The sequence below is a fragment of the Anabrus simplex genome, chromosome X (assembly GCF_040414725.1).
Source record: "Anabrus simplex isolate iqAnaSimp1 chromosome X, ASM4041472v1, whole genome shotgun sequence".
Lineage (NCBI taxonomy): Eukaryota > Metazoa > Arthropoda > Insecta > Orthoptera > Tettigoniidae > Anabrus > Anabrus simplex.
The window spans coordinates 194,994,956-195,015,748 of record NC_090279.1 but is presented as its reverse complement, the minus strand read 5'-3'; the positions used below and the strand labels follow the sequence as shown (position 1 = coordinate 195,015,748).

The window sequence follows — 20,793 nt, the reverse complement described above, 5'->3', positions numbered from 1 at the left end:
AATTCTTACGGAATAAAGGAACATTAAGAGCTCTGAAAATCATACTATTGTAAGCTGTCTTCTTCTGTGTCCCTGGGTGTAGAGAAGTTTGATGGATTGTGTTTACTGTGTGAGTGGGCTTCCTGTAAATATTAAAAGAAATGGTTTTATTCTGATTGCGAGTAATAGTTAAATCGAGATAATTAAGGGAATTGTTGTTCTCGGATTCTATCGTAAACTTTATGTGTGGATCCAGGTTATTAAGTAATTCAAGAACGGTGTTGCTATCAGTAATGTGAGAATCCAGGATAATAAAAGTATCATCCACATACCGAGTCCAATGTTTGATCCCATTAATTTTACCTATAATGTGAGTGTATTCGAGGAAATCTACGTAAATATCAGTGAGGATTCCCGAGGCCGGTGACCCCATAGGAAGCCCCTTCTGTTGGTATATGATGTTGTTAAAAGTAAAGAAGCCATTATTTAATGTAAACTTGAGAATCTGAATAAACTCTTCTATCTCCCCTATAGTCAATTTACTGAATTTGGAAAGATTGTTTTTTACTATTTCGATGGTTTTATTGACGGGTACATTCGCGTACATATTTTCTATGTCAAAAGAGTGAAGGGTGTAATGTTTCGGTAACGTGAGATTTTTTATTCTATTGCAGAATTCCAGGGAATTTTTAACTGACGTGTTAGCTTGAAAGGAATAATGTGTTTTAAGAAAATTGTGAATAAATTGGGATATTTTATACGTCGGACTACTTCTGAAGTTAATAACGGGCCTTATGGGGACATCCGTCTTGTGAATCTTCGGTAACGCTTTCGCCGTAGGTAACTTGGGATTCATGATGATCAGTTTTGATTTTTCTACGTCATTAAACAAAAATAAAAAATTCTAAATTAAAGCTTTTAGCTCTCTTTGTATTCTATTGGTAGGATCTTTTTTTAATGCGTTAAAGTTATTATTAGTAAAGAAGAATTGTGTTTTATTTACGTAGTCACTCTTCTCCATAACCACAGTAGCATTACCTTTATCTGCTTTAGTTACTATTAAATCGTTATCTTTAATTTTCTTTTTGAGATTGCGTATGTTGGTGACTTGTTCTTTATTGGGTTTGCCAGAACCGGTATGTTTCTGATCGAAAGATGAAAGTAACTTTCGCTTAACTTCATATCTAACCTCATTTTGAACGTCTGTAGGTAACCTATTAATCGCTAATTCAGATTCAGCCAACGTAATGATTAAATCGTCGTGGTTGAAGGACGTGTCCCAGTTATGTTTTGGTCCCTTATTTAATATCTTGAGGTCCTTAGGATCAAGGTCAACTTGACTGAGGTTCACTACCGGCGGGTGAAAAACGTTCGATTCCGCGTGATTCTGCGTGTTTGGGGTATTATGGGAAGCTATTATTAAGTTATTCCACTTCTTGTCAAGAGTGCTTTGTACGTAGATTTCCTCGAATACACTCACATTATAGGTAAAATTAATGGGATCAAACATTGGACTCGGTATGTGGATGATACTTTTATTATCCTGGATTCTCACATTACTGATAGCAACACCGTTCTTGAATTACTTAATAACCTGGATCCACACATAAAGTTTACGATAGAATCCGAGAACAACAATTCCCTTAATTATCTCGATTTAACTATTACTCGCAATCAGAATAAAACCATTTCTTTTAATATTTACAGGAAGCCCACTCACACAGTAAACACAATCCATCAAACTTCTCTACACCCAGGGACACAGAAGAAGACAGCTTACAATAGTATGATTTTCAGAGCTCTTAATGTTCCTTTATTCCGTAAGAATTTTAGAAAGGAAATCAACACCATTTATGCAATAGCCGAAGGTAATGGTTTCAGTAAAGCTTTCGTGAATAAAATTCTCAATAAATTTAGATATAAACCCAAGACCACCTTAGAAAAACAATCTTCCCATAAAGAGAAGTTCACCACATTTACCTTTAATAATAATAATAATAATAATAATATATATCCTATTTCAAACGTCTTTAAAAAGCACAAGTTAAAAGTAGCTTTCAAGACCGTTCACACCAATACAAAAATGTTTTTTAATTCTCATACTGTCAACAGCAAAATATTTTCTAACTCTGGAATATACAAATTAAAATGCCAATCATGTCTTTCAACGTATATATTGGGCAAACAGGCCGCAGTTTCAATGTAAGATACTCCGAACATCTTAATGCCCTAAAGTATAATCGCTACTCAGCCATGAGCGAACATTGTAGAGAGAAAAATCATAAATACACAACAATTGATCAAGATTTAAAGATCCTGCATTACGAACAGAAAGGTCCCTTACTTAATATACTAGAGAATATATATATAGATATCGACCAATATAACAATCCCATCTATAACTTAAATGAAATCAACGAAAAGAAAAATATTTTATTGGAAACCTTTGTCCCGCTCATCTGCGAACAGTTCATTAATAAAAAAGAGTTTCACTACCGACATTCTAGAACAAGACCCGCCCTTCCATCAACACCCTCCTTCCGCGAATCACAACGTCCCTCCCTCCCTGCCGCTCCCCCTCCATTACCCCTCCCAACCACATCGACACAGATACACAGTAAGCCATACACAGGCTTAGTTGTCAATGTGACTTGAGACCGACAAGGTCATCTCCATTCGAGACGACAACTTTTAGTTACAAGTAAGTCATATGAGTTTTCTTTTCGTACATCATTTTTAACTTGTTCTTCATCCACTCATATATTCCTTTTTTCTCATTACAGATGTTACACGTTTTATTCGTAGTATTGACGGTCTCACTACACTCCTCAGCATAGTGTTTTATTTAACAGTCAGCAAGATCTATTAGACGAGAGGACTTTGCACCTCAATGTGTTTTTAACTCACTAATCATGATCACTGTCACTTCACATCATTACGTTTTTTAATTTGTTTGTATATTATGTAATCATTGTTTTACTACTGAAGATGGCCTTGAGATTAGGCTGAAACATGTATAGACTTTGCTTCATCTAACAGATGACTTGAATTGTATTGATAGGAGGATTTTATAAATATTTTCTTTTGTAAAGTGATAACCGTCAATACGGAATGAGATTCATAACCTGCAATGTGTTCCTTGGTTCAATACCCTCAAGCAGTTTTTGACTTTTTTAAAAATGTCCATACCAAATGTAGTTATAAGGGCATTGATTCACATTAGCGCTCATCTATTACAGAACTATTTAAAATAGTATTACTTGAGTCCGGCTTGTCAATACACCTTATAATGAAAGAAAACTATTAAAGGCATATGCTTATGATCTTCTTGATTAATAAGAACAGAAACACTGAGGTGATAGAAAAGATATTGAGGTTCTTCATTCCACACACAGTCACACAGACTAATGTATCTTTGGTATATCAACTGACCATCTAGGGGAAGTTAGCTGCGAGGTGTGGACATAGTATATAGTAATATCTCCTGCGAACCATGTGACCTTGCCGCGGTGGGGAGGCTTGCGTGTCCCAGTGAAGCAGATAGCCGAGCCGCAGGTGCAACCATATCGGATGGGTATCTGTTGAGAGACCAGACTAAGGAATGGTTCATCGAAAGGGGGGTAGCAACCTTTCAGAAGTTGCAAGGGCGGCAGTCTGGATGATTGACTGATATGACCTTGTAATAATACTCAACATGGCTTCACTGTGTTGATACTGCTACAAGGCTGAAAGCAACGGGAAACTACAGCCGTAACTAACTCCCGAGGACATTCAGCTCTCTCTGTATGAATGATGTACTGATGATGGCTTCCTCCCGGGTAAAATATTCCGGAGGTAAACTAGTCCCCCATTCGGATCTCCAGGTGGGGACTACATGAGAGGAGGCGATCATCAGGAAGATGGATACTGACATTCTGTGAGTCGGAGCGTGGAATGTTAGAAGTTTGAATTGTTGTGGTAGATTAGAGAATCTGAAAAGGGAGATGGATAGACTGAAGTTAGATTTAGTTGGTATAAGTGAAGTACATTGGCAGGAAGAACAGGATTTTTGGTCAGGCGACTACCGAATTATCTACACAGAATCAGAGGAAATGCAGGAGTTGGTTTAATAATGAATAAGAAAATAGGGCAGCGGGTAAGCTACTACGACCAGCATAGTGAAAGAATTATTGTCATCAAGATAGATACCAAATCATTGCCCACCACAATAGTGCAGGTCTATATGCCTACTAGCTCAGCGGACAATGAGGAAATCGAAAGAACATATGAAGAGATAGAAGATTTAATACAAAATGTAAAAGGTGACGAGAATGTAATTGTGCAGGGAGACTGGAATGCAGTGGTAGGCCAAGGAAGAGAAGGTAATACAGTAGGAGAATTTGGATTGAGACAAAGGAACGAAAAAGGAAGTCAGCTGGTTGAATTCTGCACTGATCATAATTTAGTCCTTGCCAATACTTGGTTCAAACACCACAAACGACGGCTTTATACGTGGACGAGACCTGGAGACACTGGAAGGTATCAAATTCACTTCATTATGATTAGGCAGAGATTCAGAAACCAGGTGTTGGATTGCAAAACTTTTCTAGGAGCAGACGTGGACTCTGACCACAATTTGTTGGACATGAAATGCCATCTGAAGCTGAAGAAATTGAAGAAAGGAAAAAATGCAAGAAGATGGGATCTAGACAAGTTGAAAGAGAAGAGTGTGAGGGATTGTTTCAAGGAACATGTTCCAGAAGGACTAAATGAAAAGGCTGAAGGAAACACAATAGAGGAAGAGTGGATAGTTATGAAAAATGAAGTCGGCCGGGCTGCTGAAGAAAAGTTAGGAAGGAAGAAAAGATCAACTAAGAATCTGTGGGTAACTCAGGAGATACTAGACCTGATTGATGAACGACAAAAATACAAAAATTGTAGAAGTGAAGAGGGCAGAAAAGAGTACAGGCAATTAAAGAATGAAGTGGATAGAAAGTGCAAGGTAGCTAAGGAAGAATGGCTGAAGGAGAAGTGCAAGGATGTCGAAGGCTGTCTGGTCCAGGGAAAGGTAGATGCTGCGTACAGAAAAATCAAGGAAACCTTTGGAGAAAGGAAATCTTGGTGTATGAATATTAAGAGCTCAGATGGAAAGCCACTTCTAGGGAAAGAAGACAAAGCAGATAAATGGCAGGAACATATCCAACAGTTGTATCAAGGTGAAGATGTAGATAATTTGGTTCTGGAACAAGAAGAGAGTGTTGATGCTGATGAAATGGGAGACCCAACTTTGAGGTCAGAGTTTGACAGAGCTGTGAGCAACCTAAACAGGAACAAGGCACCTAGAATTGATGACATTCCCTCTGAATTACTGACTGCCTTAGGAGAAACCAGCATGGCAAGGTTATTCCATTTAGTGTGTAACATGTACGAGACAGGAGAAGTCCCATCCGATTTTCGCAGAGTGTTGTTATACCTATTCCCAAAAAAAGCCGGTGCTGACAGGTGTGAAAACTACCACACCATTAGTTTAGTATCTCATGCCTGCAAAATTTTAACACGTATTGTTTACAGAAGAATGGAAAAACAATTTGAATCTGAGTTGGGAGAAGATCAATTTGGCTTCAGAAGAAATGTAGGAACACGTGAAGCAATCCTTACTTTACATCTGATCTTAGAGGATCGAATGAAGAAGGACAAGCCCACATACATGGCATTCATAGATCTAGAAAAGGCATTCGATAATGTTGATTGGACCAAGCTATTTAAGATTCTGAAGGTGATTGGGATCAATACCGAGAACGAAGAATTATCTACAATCTGTATAAAAATCAGTCTGCAGTGATAAGAATCAAGGGCTTTGAAATACAAGCAGCAATCCAGAAAGGAGTGAGGCAAGGCTGCAGTTTGTCCCCTCTCCTTTTCAATGTTTGCATAGAACAAGCAGTAAAGGAAATCAAAGAGGAATTTGGAAAGGGAATCACAATCCAAGGAGAGGAAATCAAAACCTTGAGATTTGCTGATGATGCTGTTATTTTATCTGAGACTGCAGAAGATCTCGAGAAGCTGCTGAATGGTATGGATGAGGTCTTGGGTAAGGAGTACAAGATGAAAATAAATAAGTCCAAAACAAAAGTAATGGAGTGCAGTCGAACGAAGGCAGGTGATGCAGGAAATATTAAATTAGGAAATGAAGTCTTAAAGGAAGTAGATGAATATTGTTACTTGGGTAGTAAAATAACTAATAATGGCAGAAGTAAGGAGGACATAAAATGCAGATTAGCACAAGCAAGAAAGAGCTTCCTTAAGAAAAGAAATTTGCTCACTTCAAACATTGATATAGGAATTAGAAAGATGTTTTTGAAGACTTTCGTGTGGAGCGTGGCATTGTATGGAAGTAAAACATGGGCGATAACTAACTCAGAAAGGAAGAGAATAGAAGCTTTTGAAATGTGGTGTTACAGAAGAATGCTGAAGGTGAGATGGATAGATCGAATCACAAATGAAGAGATACTGAATTGAATTGGCGAGAGGAGATCGATTTGGCTAAATTTGACGAGAAGAAGAGATAGAATGATAGGACACACATTAAGACACCCAGGACTTGTTCAATTGGTTTTTGAAGGAAGTGTAGTTGGTAAGAACGGTAGGGGTAGACCAAGGTATGAATATGACGTAGAAATGAAAATGTTAGCACAGGATAGGGTAGCATGGAGAGCTGCATCAAACCAGTCTATGGACTGATGACTCAAATAACAATATCTTGGACTGGAAATCAGCATTCCAGGTTCGGCAATTATACAGGTTCACTGACTCAAAAAGGTGAGAAAAATGCCTGGATGATCACTAACTTTTAGCTGAAGATGCAGTGAAAGAATACGAAATTATAAATGGAACAATTGTGATTATTTTTTGTATAGATATTAAAAATTGCCAGACCCTGTATTTTTTTAATGTTGCTTGAATAAACTGGTTTAATATGCACAGTCATATTTTGCCTGTAGTAAGTTTTTGTCTTGTCTTTGATAGCTTCACATTTCAGGTACAATTTGCAATGTAGAGATTGAAAATTTTCACTTTGTTTTTCCAAGTTAGTGGGACCAAATCGAGTTGAATAATTTATTATTATGATTATGATTATTATTATTATTATTATTATTATTATTATTATTATTATTTTCTGATGGTCTTGGCTAGAGGCCGAGAGGATTGTCGTAGCAGTTGCTTGGTAGGCCAAGGCCAGTCAGGGATGTAGTGCCATGAGGTTTGGTTTGGATTAGTTTGAATCTTGTGATGACTGTGTGTTGCCTTTGGCTTGGTGGTTTTTAGACTGCCTGCATGTGGATTTTGACATTGTTTTAATCTGTCATACCACAGAGAAATTGGAGCTCTGTTGGATGACTTATTGCTGAGATTTAATATTAATTTTGTTGGGTAAACACCGTATGTGTTGCGAGGAATCTTTTATATGCCGACATTGTATGGCATTTGGACTTATTTTTACTCTTCAAAATCTGACTGCCTCCACTGGGTTTAAACTTGCAATCTTGGGATCCAGAGGCTGACACTCAACAAGTGATCCTTGAATTTCCCGTAAAGGAATACAATAAAAGGTTCCACGTTAGTAATACAAATTAGGTGTTCAAGAACTTTAAGAACTAGGACAAGAAATGGTACATGTTTTGGCCTTTAATTGCCTTCTTCAGCCATAGAAACAAAATTATGATTTTTTTTAAATTTGTATTTTTTTTACAAGTTGCTTTACATACACTGACACAGATAGGTCTTATGGCAACGGTGGGACAGGAAAAGGCTAGGAGTAGGAAGGAAGTGGGTATGGCCTTAATTACGGTACAGCCTTAGCATTTGCCTGGTGTGAAAATGGGAAACCATGGAAAACCATCTTCAAGGCTCCCAACAGTGGGGTTTGAACCCACTCTCTCCCGAATACTGGATACCCGGTACTAGATGCGCTTATGCGACTGCAGCTATCAAGCTTGGTTAATAAAGATAAAAGCAGTTCAAATGACACTGACATTAAAACATAACTCTGAAGAGAACTTAGTAGTATTAACATTTTGGTTGTCTTAATTGTAAAAAGTTCCAATAAAAATGAGCCATTAGCTACGTACAGAAACATGAAAAGCAATCATTCTTAAAATCTCATTCTTAAAATGTTTTTCACATATGCCATCTTCAAATCTCTATATGCCATCTTGACGAGGAGGAGTTTGTATGTAGTCATACTATATTAAAACTCGTAGATTGGAAAATATATCATTGGGATTGAAGTGCTTGAGCACATTTAATGGAGAAATCAAAGATGTAATAGCTTAAAATAGGATAACTTGGAAAGGTGGGGTGTGGATGCAAGTGATTGGATTATTTTCTAATGAGCTGCAAGCGATAGTCCACTGTATCTGATGTTTCAAGTGAGCCATGGTTTTGCACGTCCCATACACTGCAAAAGTCTGATTTCTCGCCAATGTCCACTGTTCTGTTAATGAAACGGATACTGTATCTTATTCACTGATCCCTGAGTGCACCGCTATCTGCTGAATTACGTAGGTTTCTGTGATTTGATTCACTTGAACAGTTGAGCACTCGGTATTCAACATTATTGTGGTCATCTGTCCAGTTTGCACCACCTAAATATGACTCTGATTATAATTTATTGACAAGTGTGGCTCTAGTCAAATAGGTAATGAATCGTGGAGGTGTTTGGTTAGCTTGTAGAAAGTACCAGACCTAAAGCTCCCTTTTTGGATTGGTGGTGGAGTACTGGCCTTTGGTTTCGAAATTCAACTGAAACCAAGCATAGATAGTTGGATTTTTGAAGGTCAGAAAAAAGTCCATTCAGCTCTCCTTGCCGTAGGATATCGACATATGAAAGATCTCTGGTGATACATTCAATGTTTGTCCAGCAAAATTATTAAAATCTCAGTAGTCAACAGAACCACGGTCAACTACCCTAAATCCAGTTTCTTTGTCGTCTGTTTGAACAAACTGGAACTTCAGAATTGATGCACATGCAACTCAAATGGTGCCAAATCCAAAATTTTGCATGTGGTAATTGGGGCCATTATTAATTATTAATGATTATTATTATTAATAATAATAATAATAATAATAATAATAATAATAATAATAATAATAATAATAGAAGAATTTTACTCTTTAACAAAACTTTTTTGTTCTACTTCTTTTAGTATGTTTTGCTTGTGTAGTTAGCATTCTGTAATTTTTAGTGTTAGGTGTGTTGGACCTCAGCTTTTATCTTCACTCTTATCAAACCTTGAGCTCTTGTAGTAACATCTTCCTTAATTATTGGTATTTAACTGACATGTATTACTATGTGGCATTGAATGTTTAATGATTGAATTCAAGTGGAATTTAGAAAATGTACTTTGAAGACCAGCTCAGATCCCCAGCCATGAGTATATACGAAATCTATGATTTAATGTAATTTGTTCTTCATTGCAGGTAAGTACTTTAATTTGAAAAATCTGAGGTATCGCTTTATTTCCATTTTATATCATTTTAAAATTTAAAACATGCTAATGTTCAGCTCCTTAGGTGTGTGGTCAGTGTTCTGGTCTTTGGTTCGCAGAACTGTGGGTTCATTTCCTGGCTGAGCCTCTGATTTTAACTGTGAATGGTTTATTTCACTGGCTTGGGGGTTAGATATTTACACTTCTCTTCATCTGTACATATGCTTTACTACCAGTTACCACAGAAGACACACTGGTAAATACATTCCTGCTCATAGGGTTGACATCAGGAAGGGCATCTGGCCATAAAACAGGACCAGATTTGCACGAAGTGCCGACCTTGGTAAATTGGGAAAAGGCCAGGAAGAAGAAATGAAAAATATGCTGATGCTTGATAAAAATAATGGATAGTCATAATTTTCCAACTTCAATTTCATGGAGGTGACGTACAAGTGTTCGCCATCTCCTCCTGTCTGTATACGTCTTCTGTAACAGTTCTGGCATAACATCGTTACTTTGTCAGTAGGTGCTTTGGCACCTTGAGGTCTTCCAGACATCCTTTTATCTTGTACCAAGGGACACTATTGTAGCCCTTTTAAATGTCCAAATGATAATGGATATCTCTTCAAAATGTTGAAACAATCCTGCTCTGAAATATGTTGTGCAGGGCAGTATTTTCCAACCCTTTTGTTGACGTAGGCCTACCTTTTTTCATGTTCTGATCTTTTCAAGTACCTGTTATAGGTAGCTAAAAATCAAGGGATATTATAGACGTAAAAGGAGCATGAGGCAGTCATCAATATAGTCTTCATGTGTTCACCATTACTACCTAGAAGCCTATTCAAGAAACTTACCCTTAGGCAGCCAACAGCCTGAACATGTTCTTAGCTTCGCAGCAACTATAGTTCCGTTTCCAGTACCAGCACAATTCTATACTACTTTTCTCTTCCACCTAGGCAGCGTTCCATCATCCTTAAACATAGCTTCAACTTCTTCTTATTCTGAAAATATGAGATATCTAATGTGATCCTTTTACTTACAATTAAACATCGATTTTTAAATCTTGTCATTGCCTAAAAGAAAATATGGTGAGTACGAAACACTGACTCTGGCTCAGAAGTAAAAGTTATAAAGTACGGAGGGTTTTAAATAAAAAATTTGGATAAATATGGTGTGATAGAACAGCAAGGGAGTGCCTAGGAACAACTGTGTGTAAAGATGGGGAAAAATGAACATCTTGATGGAATGATAAATTGAGAGCAGCTTATAAATGCAAAAGGAAAGCAGATCAGGAATGGCTCCAAACAAGGACTGATGCAGGCAGAATTGTATGTAGATGAAAGAAACAGTGAAACAAAAATAGTTATTGAATTGAAAAAGAAGTCATGGGAGGACATTATTAACAACCTGGAAAGGCTAGGTCAAGCAGCAGGGAAGCCTTTCTGGATAGTAATAAAGAATCTTAGGAAGGGAGGGAAAAAGAAATGAATAGTGTTTTGGGTGATTCAGATGAACTCATAATAGATCCCAGGGAATCACTAGACGGGTGGAAGGAGTATTTTGAAAATCTTCGCAGCATAAAAGGAAATCTTTCTGGTGACGTCGTGAACAACCAAGCTCAATGGGAGGAGGACAATGATATTGGTGAAATTACACTGAATGAAGTGGAAAGGATGGTAAATATACTCTGTTGTCATAAAACAGCAGGAATAGATGATATTAGACCTGAAATGGTGAAATACAGTGGGAAGGCAGTGACGAAATGGCTTCATAGAGCAATAAGGTTAGCATGGAGTGTTAATAAGGTACCTTCAGATTGGACAAAAGCAGTAATTGCACCTATCTATAAGCAAGAGAACAGGAAGGATTACAGCAGCTATTGAAGTATCTCATTGATCATTATACCAGGCAAGGTGTTCACTGGCATTTTGGAAGGAAAGGTGTGAACAGTGGTTGAGAGGAAGTCGTATGAAAGCCAGTGTTGTTTCAGACCATAGAAGGGGTGTTAGGATCAGATTTTCAGTTTGCACAAGTAATTGAAAAATGCATTACGTTATGTTTATGTTTTGTAGATCTAAATAAGGCATATAACCAAGTACTTGGGGGGGGGGGAGTGCTAGCCATACTGGAGGACTATGCAGTTAAGAGTAGATTATTAAAAACAGTCAAAGTAATTTATGTTGACAATTGTCCTGCAATGATAATTGATGGTAGAATGAGTTCTTTGTTCAAGAAACTTACATGGGTTTACCTTTGTTGTTCTTAGTTATCATGGATCAGGTATTGAAAGGTATAGACAGGGAGAGATTCAGTTAGTTTGAAATGTACTAAGTGAACTATGTACTCTGCAAGCGATGTCGTCTTAACGGCAGATTGTGCCGAAAGTCTGCATTCTAATATCTTGGCACTTGAAAATAGGAGCAGTGAGTATGATATGAAAATTAGCCTTTCCAACACTAAATTGATGTCAGTAGGTAAGAAATCCAAGAAAACTGAATGTCAGATTGAGGATACAAAGCTGGAACAATCAGATCATCAAGTATTTAGAATGTGTGTTCTCCCAGCTAATGCAGTGATCTCACAGTTGCGATCAACAGTATTCTGTTAGAAGGAAGTCAACTCACGGAAAAAACAATCTTTACATCATTGCTGTACAGGAGTGAAAGCTGGGTGGACTCAGGATATCTTATTCATAAGTTACAAGTAACAGGCATGAAAGTAGCAGGAATGATTGCTGGTACAAACAGGTGGGAACAATGGCAGGAGTGTACTCAGAATGAGGAGATAAAGACTAAATTAGAAATGAACTCTATGGATGAAGCTGTATGCATAAACTGTCTTTGGTGGTGGGGTTATGTGAGGCGAATGGAGGAGGGAGGATAGGTTACCTAGGAGAATAATGGACTCTTTTATGGAGGGTAAGAGAAGTAGAGGGATACCAAGGTGGCTATGGTTAGACTCGGTTTCTAACTACTCAAAGATAAGAGGTATAGAACTAAACGAGGCCACAGCACTAATTACAAACAGAGGATCGTGCCGCTGTTTAGTAAATTCACAGAGGCTTGTAGACTGAACACTGAAAGGCATAATGTTTTATAATGAAGATGTATGTATTGTTTACTTTGAATTAGTGGTTTATTCAACTATTTTTTTTCTCTTTTTCCTGGACCCTTCAGTTTCGAATTAATCAGGTTTTACTCGCTCTCTCTCTCTTTCTGTGTGTGTGTGTGTTGATGTTAACCAAACATACTTTGGCTTTGTTGTTGGTGATTTAAAGTGTCTTTCTTTTTGTGAACACTGTCCTATTATGAACCTTGCATGTAGTGAATTATTATGGCAATGATTATATATAATTAGAATGATTGAAATAAGAATAATTTAGATGTGTTTTTTCTTTACCAGGTGGCATGCCAAGAGAGCGCGATGCAGACGAAAGTAGGAGATACCGTGCCCGACGTCGATCTGGCAGCAACCATGCACATTCGAATTCATCGGGAAGTGACCTAGACGAGCCAGTCAATAAGGATAATGGCAATAGTACTGAGAAGAAGAGCAGACATAGTCAGGACAATGGGAGTGAAAGTGGGGAAATAAAAAGCAAAAGGGACCATGAGAGAGATGATAGTTCGGGTTGTGAGAACAGTAGAGACCCCATAGTGAAGCCTTTAGTTGAATATTCAGATGTTAGTTCGGAGGAACTGTCTGCTCACGAGGGCAATGACGTTAAGGCCGGTGAGGAGGGTGAGCACGTTAGTTTGAGTGAAGGTGAGCTTAGTCCGCAATCCGCCCGTACGTCTCACCATAAAGAGCAGCATAATCATTCAAGATCCAGTAAAGTGATAGACGTGGAGAGAGAGGATTTGTACAGGCACCATTCGGATAGGAAGTCTCGCTCTCGCCTGTCGAAGAGTCGTGAACAGCGACATGGCATGTCCCCTCCTCCGGCGATGATGAGATCGCCCTCTCCCTCGATGTATAACAGTAGTGGAATGGTTGGTAACAAGCGCAGAGAAAGGCATTCCTCGGTATCTTCAGTTGACTCGAAAACTAGTGATATGGTGCACCGTCGTATAAGGTCTCCTCCCCCTAAGAAACAGCGATACATGTCTCCTTTTGAAGAGAAACACCCTCATAGTAAAAGGAACGCTTCTCCTTCCACAGCTTTAGAAGTCTATCGCAAGATGAAGGACAAACTACATCGATCTGGCAGTCTAGAGAGATCTAGCAGCTCCAGCAAACGAAAAGAAAAGAAACATAAACGAGATAGGGAGAAGAAATCTAAAGGAAGTCGTCGGAGCCGAAGTCCCGTATCAAATAATGGCAAAAAGAAGAAAAAGAAAAAATATGTGCGTTCAAGAAGTTCCAGCTCTGAGTCTGTTAAAGGTAGCTTTGTTTCTCCTCCTGTTAGGTCGAAGCCTGCGCCTGTAGATTCAAGGCCTCCAATGGAGACGTGGAGTCAACCTGCTTCACCGGAAGAAGAAATGGTTGCCTCTCCTTCCCCAGAGCCTTGCAATAAGAGCAATGGAGGTTCTATGGAATCTTTGCGCATCATCGGCACTCCAGTCAGTCCTCCCGATAGTGAGGATGAAAACGTTTCAGAGGATGATCGCAGGACTACTTCGCAAATTAGGACTCCCCCTCATCCTCCTCCTAGTATGATGGTTCGAAGGACTGCTTCACCCCACACACCACCCATGCCCCCCAAAAAAATGGGCATGTCCCGTCTTGTAGAGTCGGAAATGAGTGTAAGCAGTTTTTCACGCTTAGCTGATAGGAGGAGTCCTAGTCCTCCTGTTAGGCGCTCTATTGCTCAGGAGAGAGAAATGACAAGAACAAAAACGCTTATTATAGATGATGATGACGATGATGATGACGACGATGATGATGAAGAAGATTGGTCGCATGGTCCACGTTCTCCACCACACCAACTGCGAAGTCATCGTTCTTCAGTCCAACTCCATTCCTCTAGCCAGCATCACTCTGTTCAGCACCTTTCGTCTTCGTCTCAGCGTCGTAGCTCTAGGCAGAGGCATTCTGCATCCGGTCAGAGACATTCCTCGAGCCAGCATCGATCATCAGTCTCCAGCCAACACCTTCCTTCATCAATGAAGCATCATCTTCCCTCCCAGCGTGGCGACACTCCATCACATCGCAAGAAGAGGAAGTCGTCGAGGACTGAAAGAGACCGCTGCTCTCACAGGAGAGATCGAGACCGGGAAAGACAGCGGAAGACTAAGCCGTTGAAGACTAGAACAAGGAGTAGGACTCCTGTCAGGTAAGATAGAAACTTACTTCTTATTAGACTATTTTCAGCTCCAGGCAATAACAGCTTTTGCTGTTTTGAGAATGATTATGTTTACAATGTACAGCAGCATATACAAGAAATTGCCTCCAGTTAATGAGCTGATTGTTCTGAAGATATTTTGAATAAAGATGTTGATGCATTTACTGAGCTACAGCTGTTCAGTTTAAAGAAAGTATTCAAGAGTATAAGTAGAAATAGAAAATTAATGTTTCAGAATTAATTTTCTTTAATTGGCTAGTATTCTGAAGATGATGTATGTTTCATAAGAACTTCATATGAGGTGTAGCTGTTAATAAACAGGATTGACATCATAAATATCATTTATTGCAGAAATCTTACAACTTTCCCTAATCACCTTCAAAAACGCCCCTTCTCTCTCTATACATTGCTGCTTGCAGATCTTCCACTGTTCATAACAATGCTGAAAGCCATTAACTGTTAACCTGTGCATTATCTGTGCTTTTAACTTATCCATGAACTGAAATCAACACACTTTTCGTTGGGGAAAACTAAAAGTGGAATCTAGTGAGAATGGAGGATGCTCTAGAACTGGAATGTGTTTACACTCAAAAATGTCTTCACAGAAAGGGCATTGTGAGCTGATATGTTGGTCCTGATCTGGAATCCATGTGTAGTTTTCCCAGAGATCTGGCTGCTTCTTTCTCACTCATTCTCTTATCTTCCCAAAACTTCAATATATTGTGTTCGTTAACTGTTTGACCCTCAGGCACCCATTCAACCATAATAGTACCCCAGATATCCAGTGTGAGATTTCTAGCGACCAGCTGTAAACACTTTCCTCTTGTTCATTTTGACAAGCATAATTTCTCGTACATCCTCTTTATCAATGTTCACCATATCTACTATCATCCTGATACTCAGTCGTCGATCTCCACACACATTTTCATTCATTTTTTGATTGTTTTAACTCTACACAGGCGTAAGCGTTTTGTGTGTCTATGCGGACCAAAAGTATGGCAAATTAAAACTCATCCAGAATTATTGAACACCGGCTATAAACATGCATATGTACAGAATATCAACCCTGGAGTGGTCGCGAGGTGTCAGAGAGACACCACACTAGTTTATTTCTGTCATTGCTAGGAAACTACCAAGGCCAGTGACCGGAAATGTCATCTACCTTTCATATAACTGTTCATAACCAACATAATAAGGCATCAACACACTTGTGTTAGTCTAATTCCTGTGGTGGTGATTCATTGTTACACAAGTATCAAAGGTGGCTGATAGACACCACACGAACTTCACCACTACATAGTAAGTTCCTGGTTTGAAGTATTATCGCAGCAATTATTCTTCATAATATCTCAGATTACATAGTTTCTTGCCAAAAGGTAAAGTTTTCAAATTTTTAGAACTGAAAATGAGTGGAAAAGAGTTGAGATCTAACCTTATCACCTTGAAGACAGAATAATTGTGCTGAGTTTGCTTGAGGAACATGAGAACGTTGATGATGATGAAGATGGTGAATTGTATAGTGATAAGGAGATGATCTAGAAACCAGAAGCAAAAATAGGCACTGAACAAGACACAGACAGTAGTGAAGAAACAGGAGAAAATGACATTATTTCCTTTGGCGAAATGGAGTTTCTAAGTTGTGTAAAGCTAATTCCCCAGAAGTGTTCAAACCCAGAGACAAAATAAAATTTAAAACACAATAAAATATCAGCACACATTATCTGGTGTGAAAGGTGTTGGAAAGCTTGCTTAAACTCCTAAAGAATGCTGGGAACTATTTGTTGATGAGACAATGCTGGAGTGCACAAACGGGAAAATTGAAGAGGTTCCAATGATTTACAGCAGAGAAAGGGGTGCGTGATCCACCAAAATGTGTGAAATAAATGCTTTAGTTGGCAAACTGTACCCATGTGCTGCAAGGAAAGATAGTCACACAAATACCAAGGACATCTGGGCTACTGGAAAGACGGCTATAGGACTGTGTTGCTTGGTTTTAGGTCCCTACTTTATTATCTAATACCCATTGTTAGTTGCTTTTATATCAATAAATTTGATTCATTAATTTATATTCATCCTTTCAAAATATTCTGAGATTAATGTAAATCCTTATTCGAAACTTGGGATAGTATAATATCTTTAGAAACAAAATGGTGTCTCTCTAACACCATGCAACCTTTATGACATATAATTGAGTGCTACCACTGCAGGGTTAATGACCTAACTTGAATATTGGATGTACTCCGTCGCAGAGGTGCATAGGATATTATCCCCTTTTTGTTTTTCGTGGCTGCATGTTGGCACATAAAAGATAAGATTCATTCCACAAATAAGTTATTAGTCATGAAGTTATCACTGGTGAACACTTTCACAATTATTGTATTCCTGTAACAACTTTCTACACTTGTCCCTGTTATTACATATTTACACTTGAGATAGAATTTAGTTACATATTTCTATAAGGGCACTAATACCAATTCGTAGAAAGTTCCACAGTTTATGACACGGGAAGATCTTTCTCTGAGTGATCGATTTTGAAACATTTGTCAGGATGGAGATATGGTTTGGCTGCGCAGGTTTCACAAAAGTAGATGGTGCATTTCCTTGCCCCTTATTTTCCTATATATCACACAAGGAATTGCACCAGTTTTCTGGTCCCTCCTATCCTTAAAATGCTGCATCCCGTTCAGTCTTTCACTTGATTGGCCCTGGCTGGATCTTTCCGGATATTTACTTGTGGCTATTCATTCTGCCACAAAGAATTCATCTAGATGTCTCATGTTTCATTGGAGTTTTGTCGGCTTCCTTTTGTACCATAGTGTAAAGCAAATATGAATTTACTCTGGATATCTCCAAAAGCCAAAAGAACATCTTTTGGTACCATTTGCGCGATTTCCTCGAGAATGGATAAGAGGCTAAATAGTGGTCGGTTCTCTCTACCCTGCCTATGTGTTTGGTGTAATCTAGTAATAGATTTGGCTTGAAAGTTGAAGGTTGATTTTAATTTAGACGGGATATCTGTGATCTCAATTTTGTTGCATTTGTGACGTGTGCTGAGGATACATACCACCCTCTTGCCCTTCCAAGCTAAAGCTAACTTTTCTTGCATTATGTAACTTGCTATATCGCCTTTCTTCATGTTTTTTTTTTAACTTTTGCAGGCTTCATATTTTCTGGTATATCTTCCTACTTGGAATGACTGTACCAGTTGTTGCCATTCTGATGTTGAACAATTCTCCTGCCATTTGAGGTGAAGAGTAGTAATATATCTATCAATGTATATGTGGAAACTTGTGGGTGGGTTATTTTGACTTCTTATGAGAGAAGAACTGTGCGGTCTTCAATAGAATGGGATCTTAATATTGAGTCTTCCCTATATAAGGCTCAAAGTTAAATAGATGGCTGTGTGCAAAAACTTTCAATCCAAACTTTGTTGGTTTATTTGGGTTATACACTTCAAAAGCCACTCCAGCCTTGAAAGAGATTATACTCCCATCCACGGAAGTTGTAGGGCCAGGTGAATAAAAGAAGCATACATTTCTCCCCGATTCTTTTTAGAACACCCTGTATAAGTTCCTCCTTAGTTTAGTTTAGTTCCCTCTGTGGGGGCAAAATGTAAATTCAGGAGAGGAGCAAAAATTCTTCAAGGGGGAAAACATCACTGAATAAAGGAGCTTTATCTACCCATGCCTATGAAAAATAGTCTTGGATGTAAGGAAGGGGCTGGAGACCCATGTGAATGATTACGCCAATCAAAGCCCATATATCAGATAGTGTTGGAGATGACCAATTTTTGATTCTGCATCTTCTAGTTGGAGGTGTTGCTTGTTGTTTCTGTTTGTTTCCTTGGATTACTGTTTCCTTGTGTAGTATGTCAAAGATTTTGGTATCGAAAAATAGCCAAAAAGAAACAATAAAACTTTTTGTATCCACCTATTCAATACATTAAAAGCAATTATAAAATTAGGACATCATCCTTATTTTATTGCTTAAATATTAAAACATAGAACATGTTTTGTTCATATTTTGAACATCTTCAGCTATAAATATTCTTACAGGGTTAATTGGTAACATTGTTTTAGATCTTACACTTATGGTTTGCCATTGACAAGCTTATCCATTATAAGCTTTGAAAAACCTCTTAAATATTAAAACTTAGTTTGTATATTACATCGTCTTGTTGAAAATAATAATTTTCAACCTATAAAACCTTATTCTAATATTTAAAATACAATGTCAATACATTTACAATCTGTTGACTTGCTTAATTTTAAATTATTCATTGTATGCACATTTGAACACTTTTTTACTAGGGGTGTAACTTTTCACATTTTATGCTGTATGGCATTGGAATCTTGACACACTCTCAAAACAGATGAGGTTAGATTTAAATATTTTACTATTCATCCATAAAAGTGACAAAACTGATGTGCACTGTTTATTGTAGGTTATGAATTTTGTCCTACATTGAATATTTAACTTCAAAATTTGTCGAATTCATACATTGCTTGTAGTCTTGACCAGATGTAGGGCAATCGTACATACGTAATCAGGGACTCTGTCAGTTGGTGATAAACAAGCTTTGGTGATATTCAGATGGTAATTTCATCAAAGTTTACGTAAGAAAGTCAGTTGACATATCTGTAGCAGGAAAGTTATTTTCATAAGAATATGCCAAATGAATTAAAAGTTGAAGAAACTAACATTGAAGGATCAGCACTTACCCTTTCTTCTCCTGCCTGCATTTACTCTAGTGCACTCAGCTGTTTGACTGTTGCTTGTCATTCTGCTTGTGCTCCTTGCAATTGAAAAATAGTGAAAAGTACTCTACAGGCTTGGGTGCCAGGTCAAAATATGAAGGTAAAATTGGTCCTTGATTAGTATTATATATCGCAATGGTACTTGAAGGTCCTGGATCTAAGTTATGTCATTCCATTCATCAGCTGTTTCGTTCTCCGGGACACTTGATTCGCTCCTGCACTGAGAAGACTCACTACTTGAATTTCTGTCTTCAGACTCTTCATATGAAAAATCAATTTCAACTACATTTGTGGAGTCTAAAACTGAAGGAATCTCATGCTCACTGATCCTCTTTTTGCTTATCATATCGCAAAATAACTTTATAAATTGCAAAAAAAAAAAAAAAAAAAAGCGGTCTGAAAACCTGCGATGCACACTTGACTGAACACGATAGCCTCTCACAGCTTGTAAAAAGCTAGCAGGGAGATAACACAAATCTATTAGAGGATTTCTCTTTCATCCAGACCTATAAGTGTCATCTGTTGATTTTTTTTTTTGAATACTACAGATGTGGCCAAAATATTATAATAAAGCACACCATCTGCAAATGCTAAACAGTCCAATTCTATGCCTTTATGTCAGATTCGGTGTATTGGTGCACCTGCTTTTCGCCATTCCCTTACAACTTTTTTCAAGTGCACAATTAAAGGGTAATGGGGACAATCAGTCTCCTTGTCGTATTCCTGTGTCTGTTGAAAAGTCACTGCTCATTTCTCCCATAAATTGTTAATATATATATATATATAATTCACTGGGGCCATCAAGGACCACGTTAAGTCTTGTTGCATTTGACACTGAACTTGGCCTTCTTTAGAGCCCAAATTTCCCTCTCCTTACGCTCCTCTGTCCAAGGGGCACCGTGTCTTCTCTTCGGTTGCTCGTCTCGGTTTAGCCCGTTCGTCAGTATTTTCTTGCGGAAGAGATCTCTGTTAAGGGCGTCCTCAGCTGAGATATGTAGCATTTGCAGGTCTTCTTTGGTATTTCTAAACCAGGGAATTGTGGTTTTGGGGTTTGAATCAAAAAAGTGAAATATTTCTTTAGTTAACTTTCTTTTGTCCATTCTTTTCAGATGACCGTAAAATCGTGCCCGTCTTTTTCTGATTGTGTCAGTAATTTTCTCTATTTTGCTGTAGACTTCCTTGTTGGATCTCTTTTGATGGATTCCATTTCTGTACTTTGATCCCAAGATTCCTCTCACAATTTTGCGTTCTCTTTTCTCCAGTTCTTCAAGGAGTCCTTCGTTGGCATTTAGAGACAGGGTTTCGG

At 38.1% G+C, this 20,793-nt stretch overlaps 1 protein-coding gene across 4 annotated transcripts in view; it reads left to right on the top strand.

The window, feature by feature from the left end:
• The window catches only part of LOC136886332 (cyclin-dependent kinase 12), a 211,644-nt gene that overhangs the window by 88,398 nt on the left and 102,453 nt on the right, over positions 1-20,793 (top strand). For all 4 annotated transcript variants that reach the window (XM_068230699.1, XM_067159065.2, XM_067159067.2 and 1 more), the window contains exon 3: positions 12,849-14,721. In XM_068230699.1, the coding sequence (XP_068086800.1) occupies positions 12,854-14,721 (1,868 nt within the window). In that variant the 5' untranslated portion in view covers positions 12,849-12,853. The remainder of the gene's footprint in view (positions 1-12,848; positions 14,722-20,793) is intronic.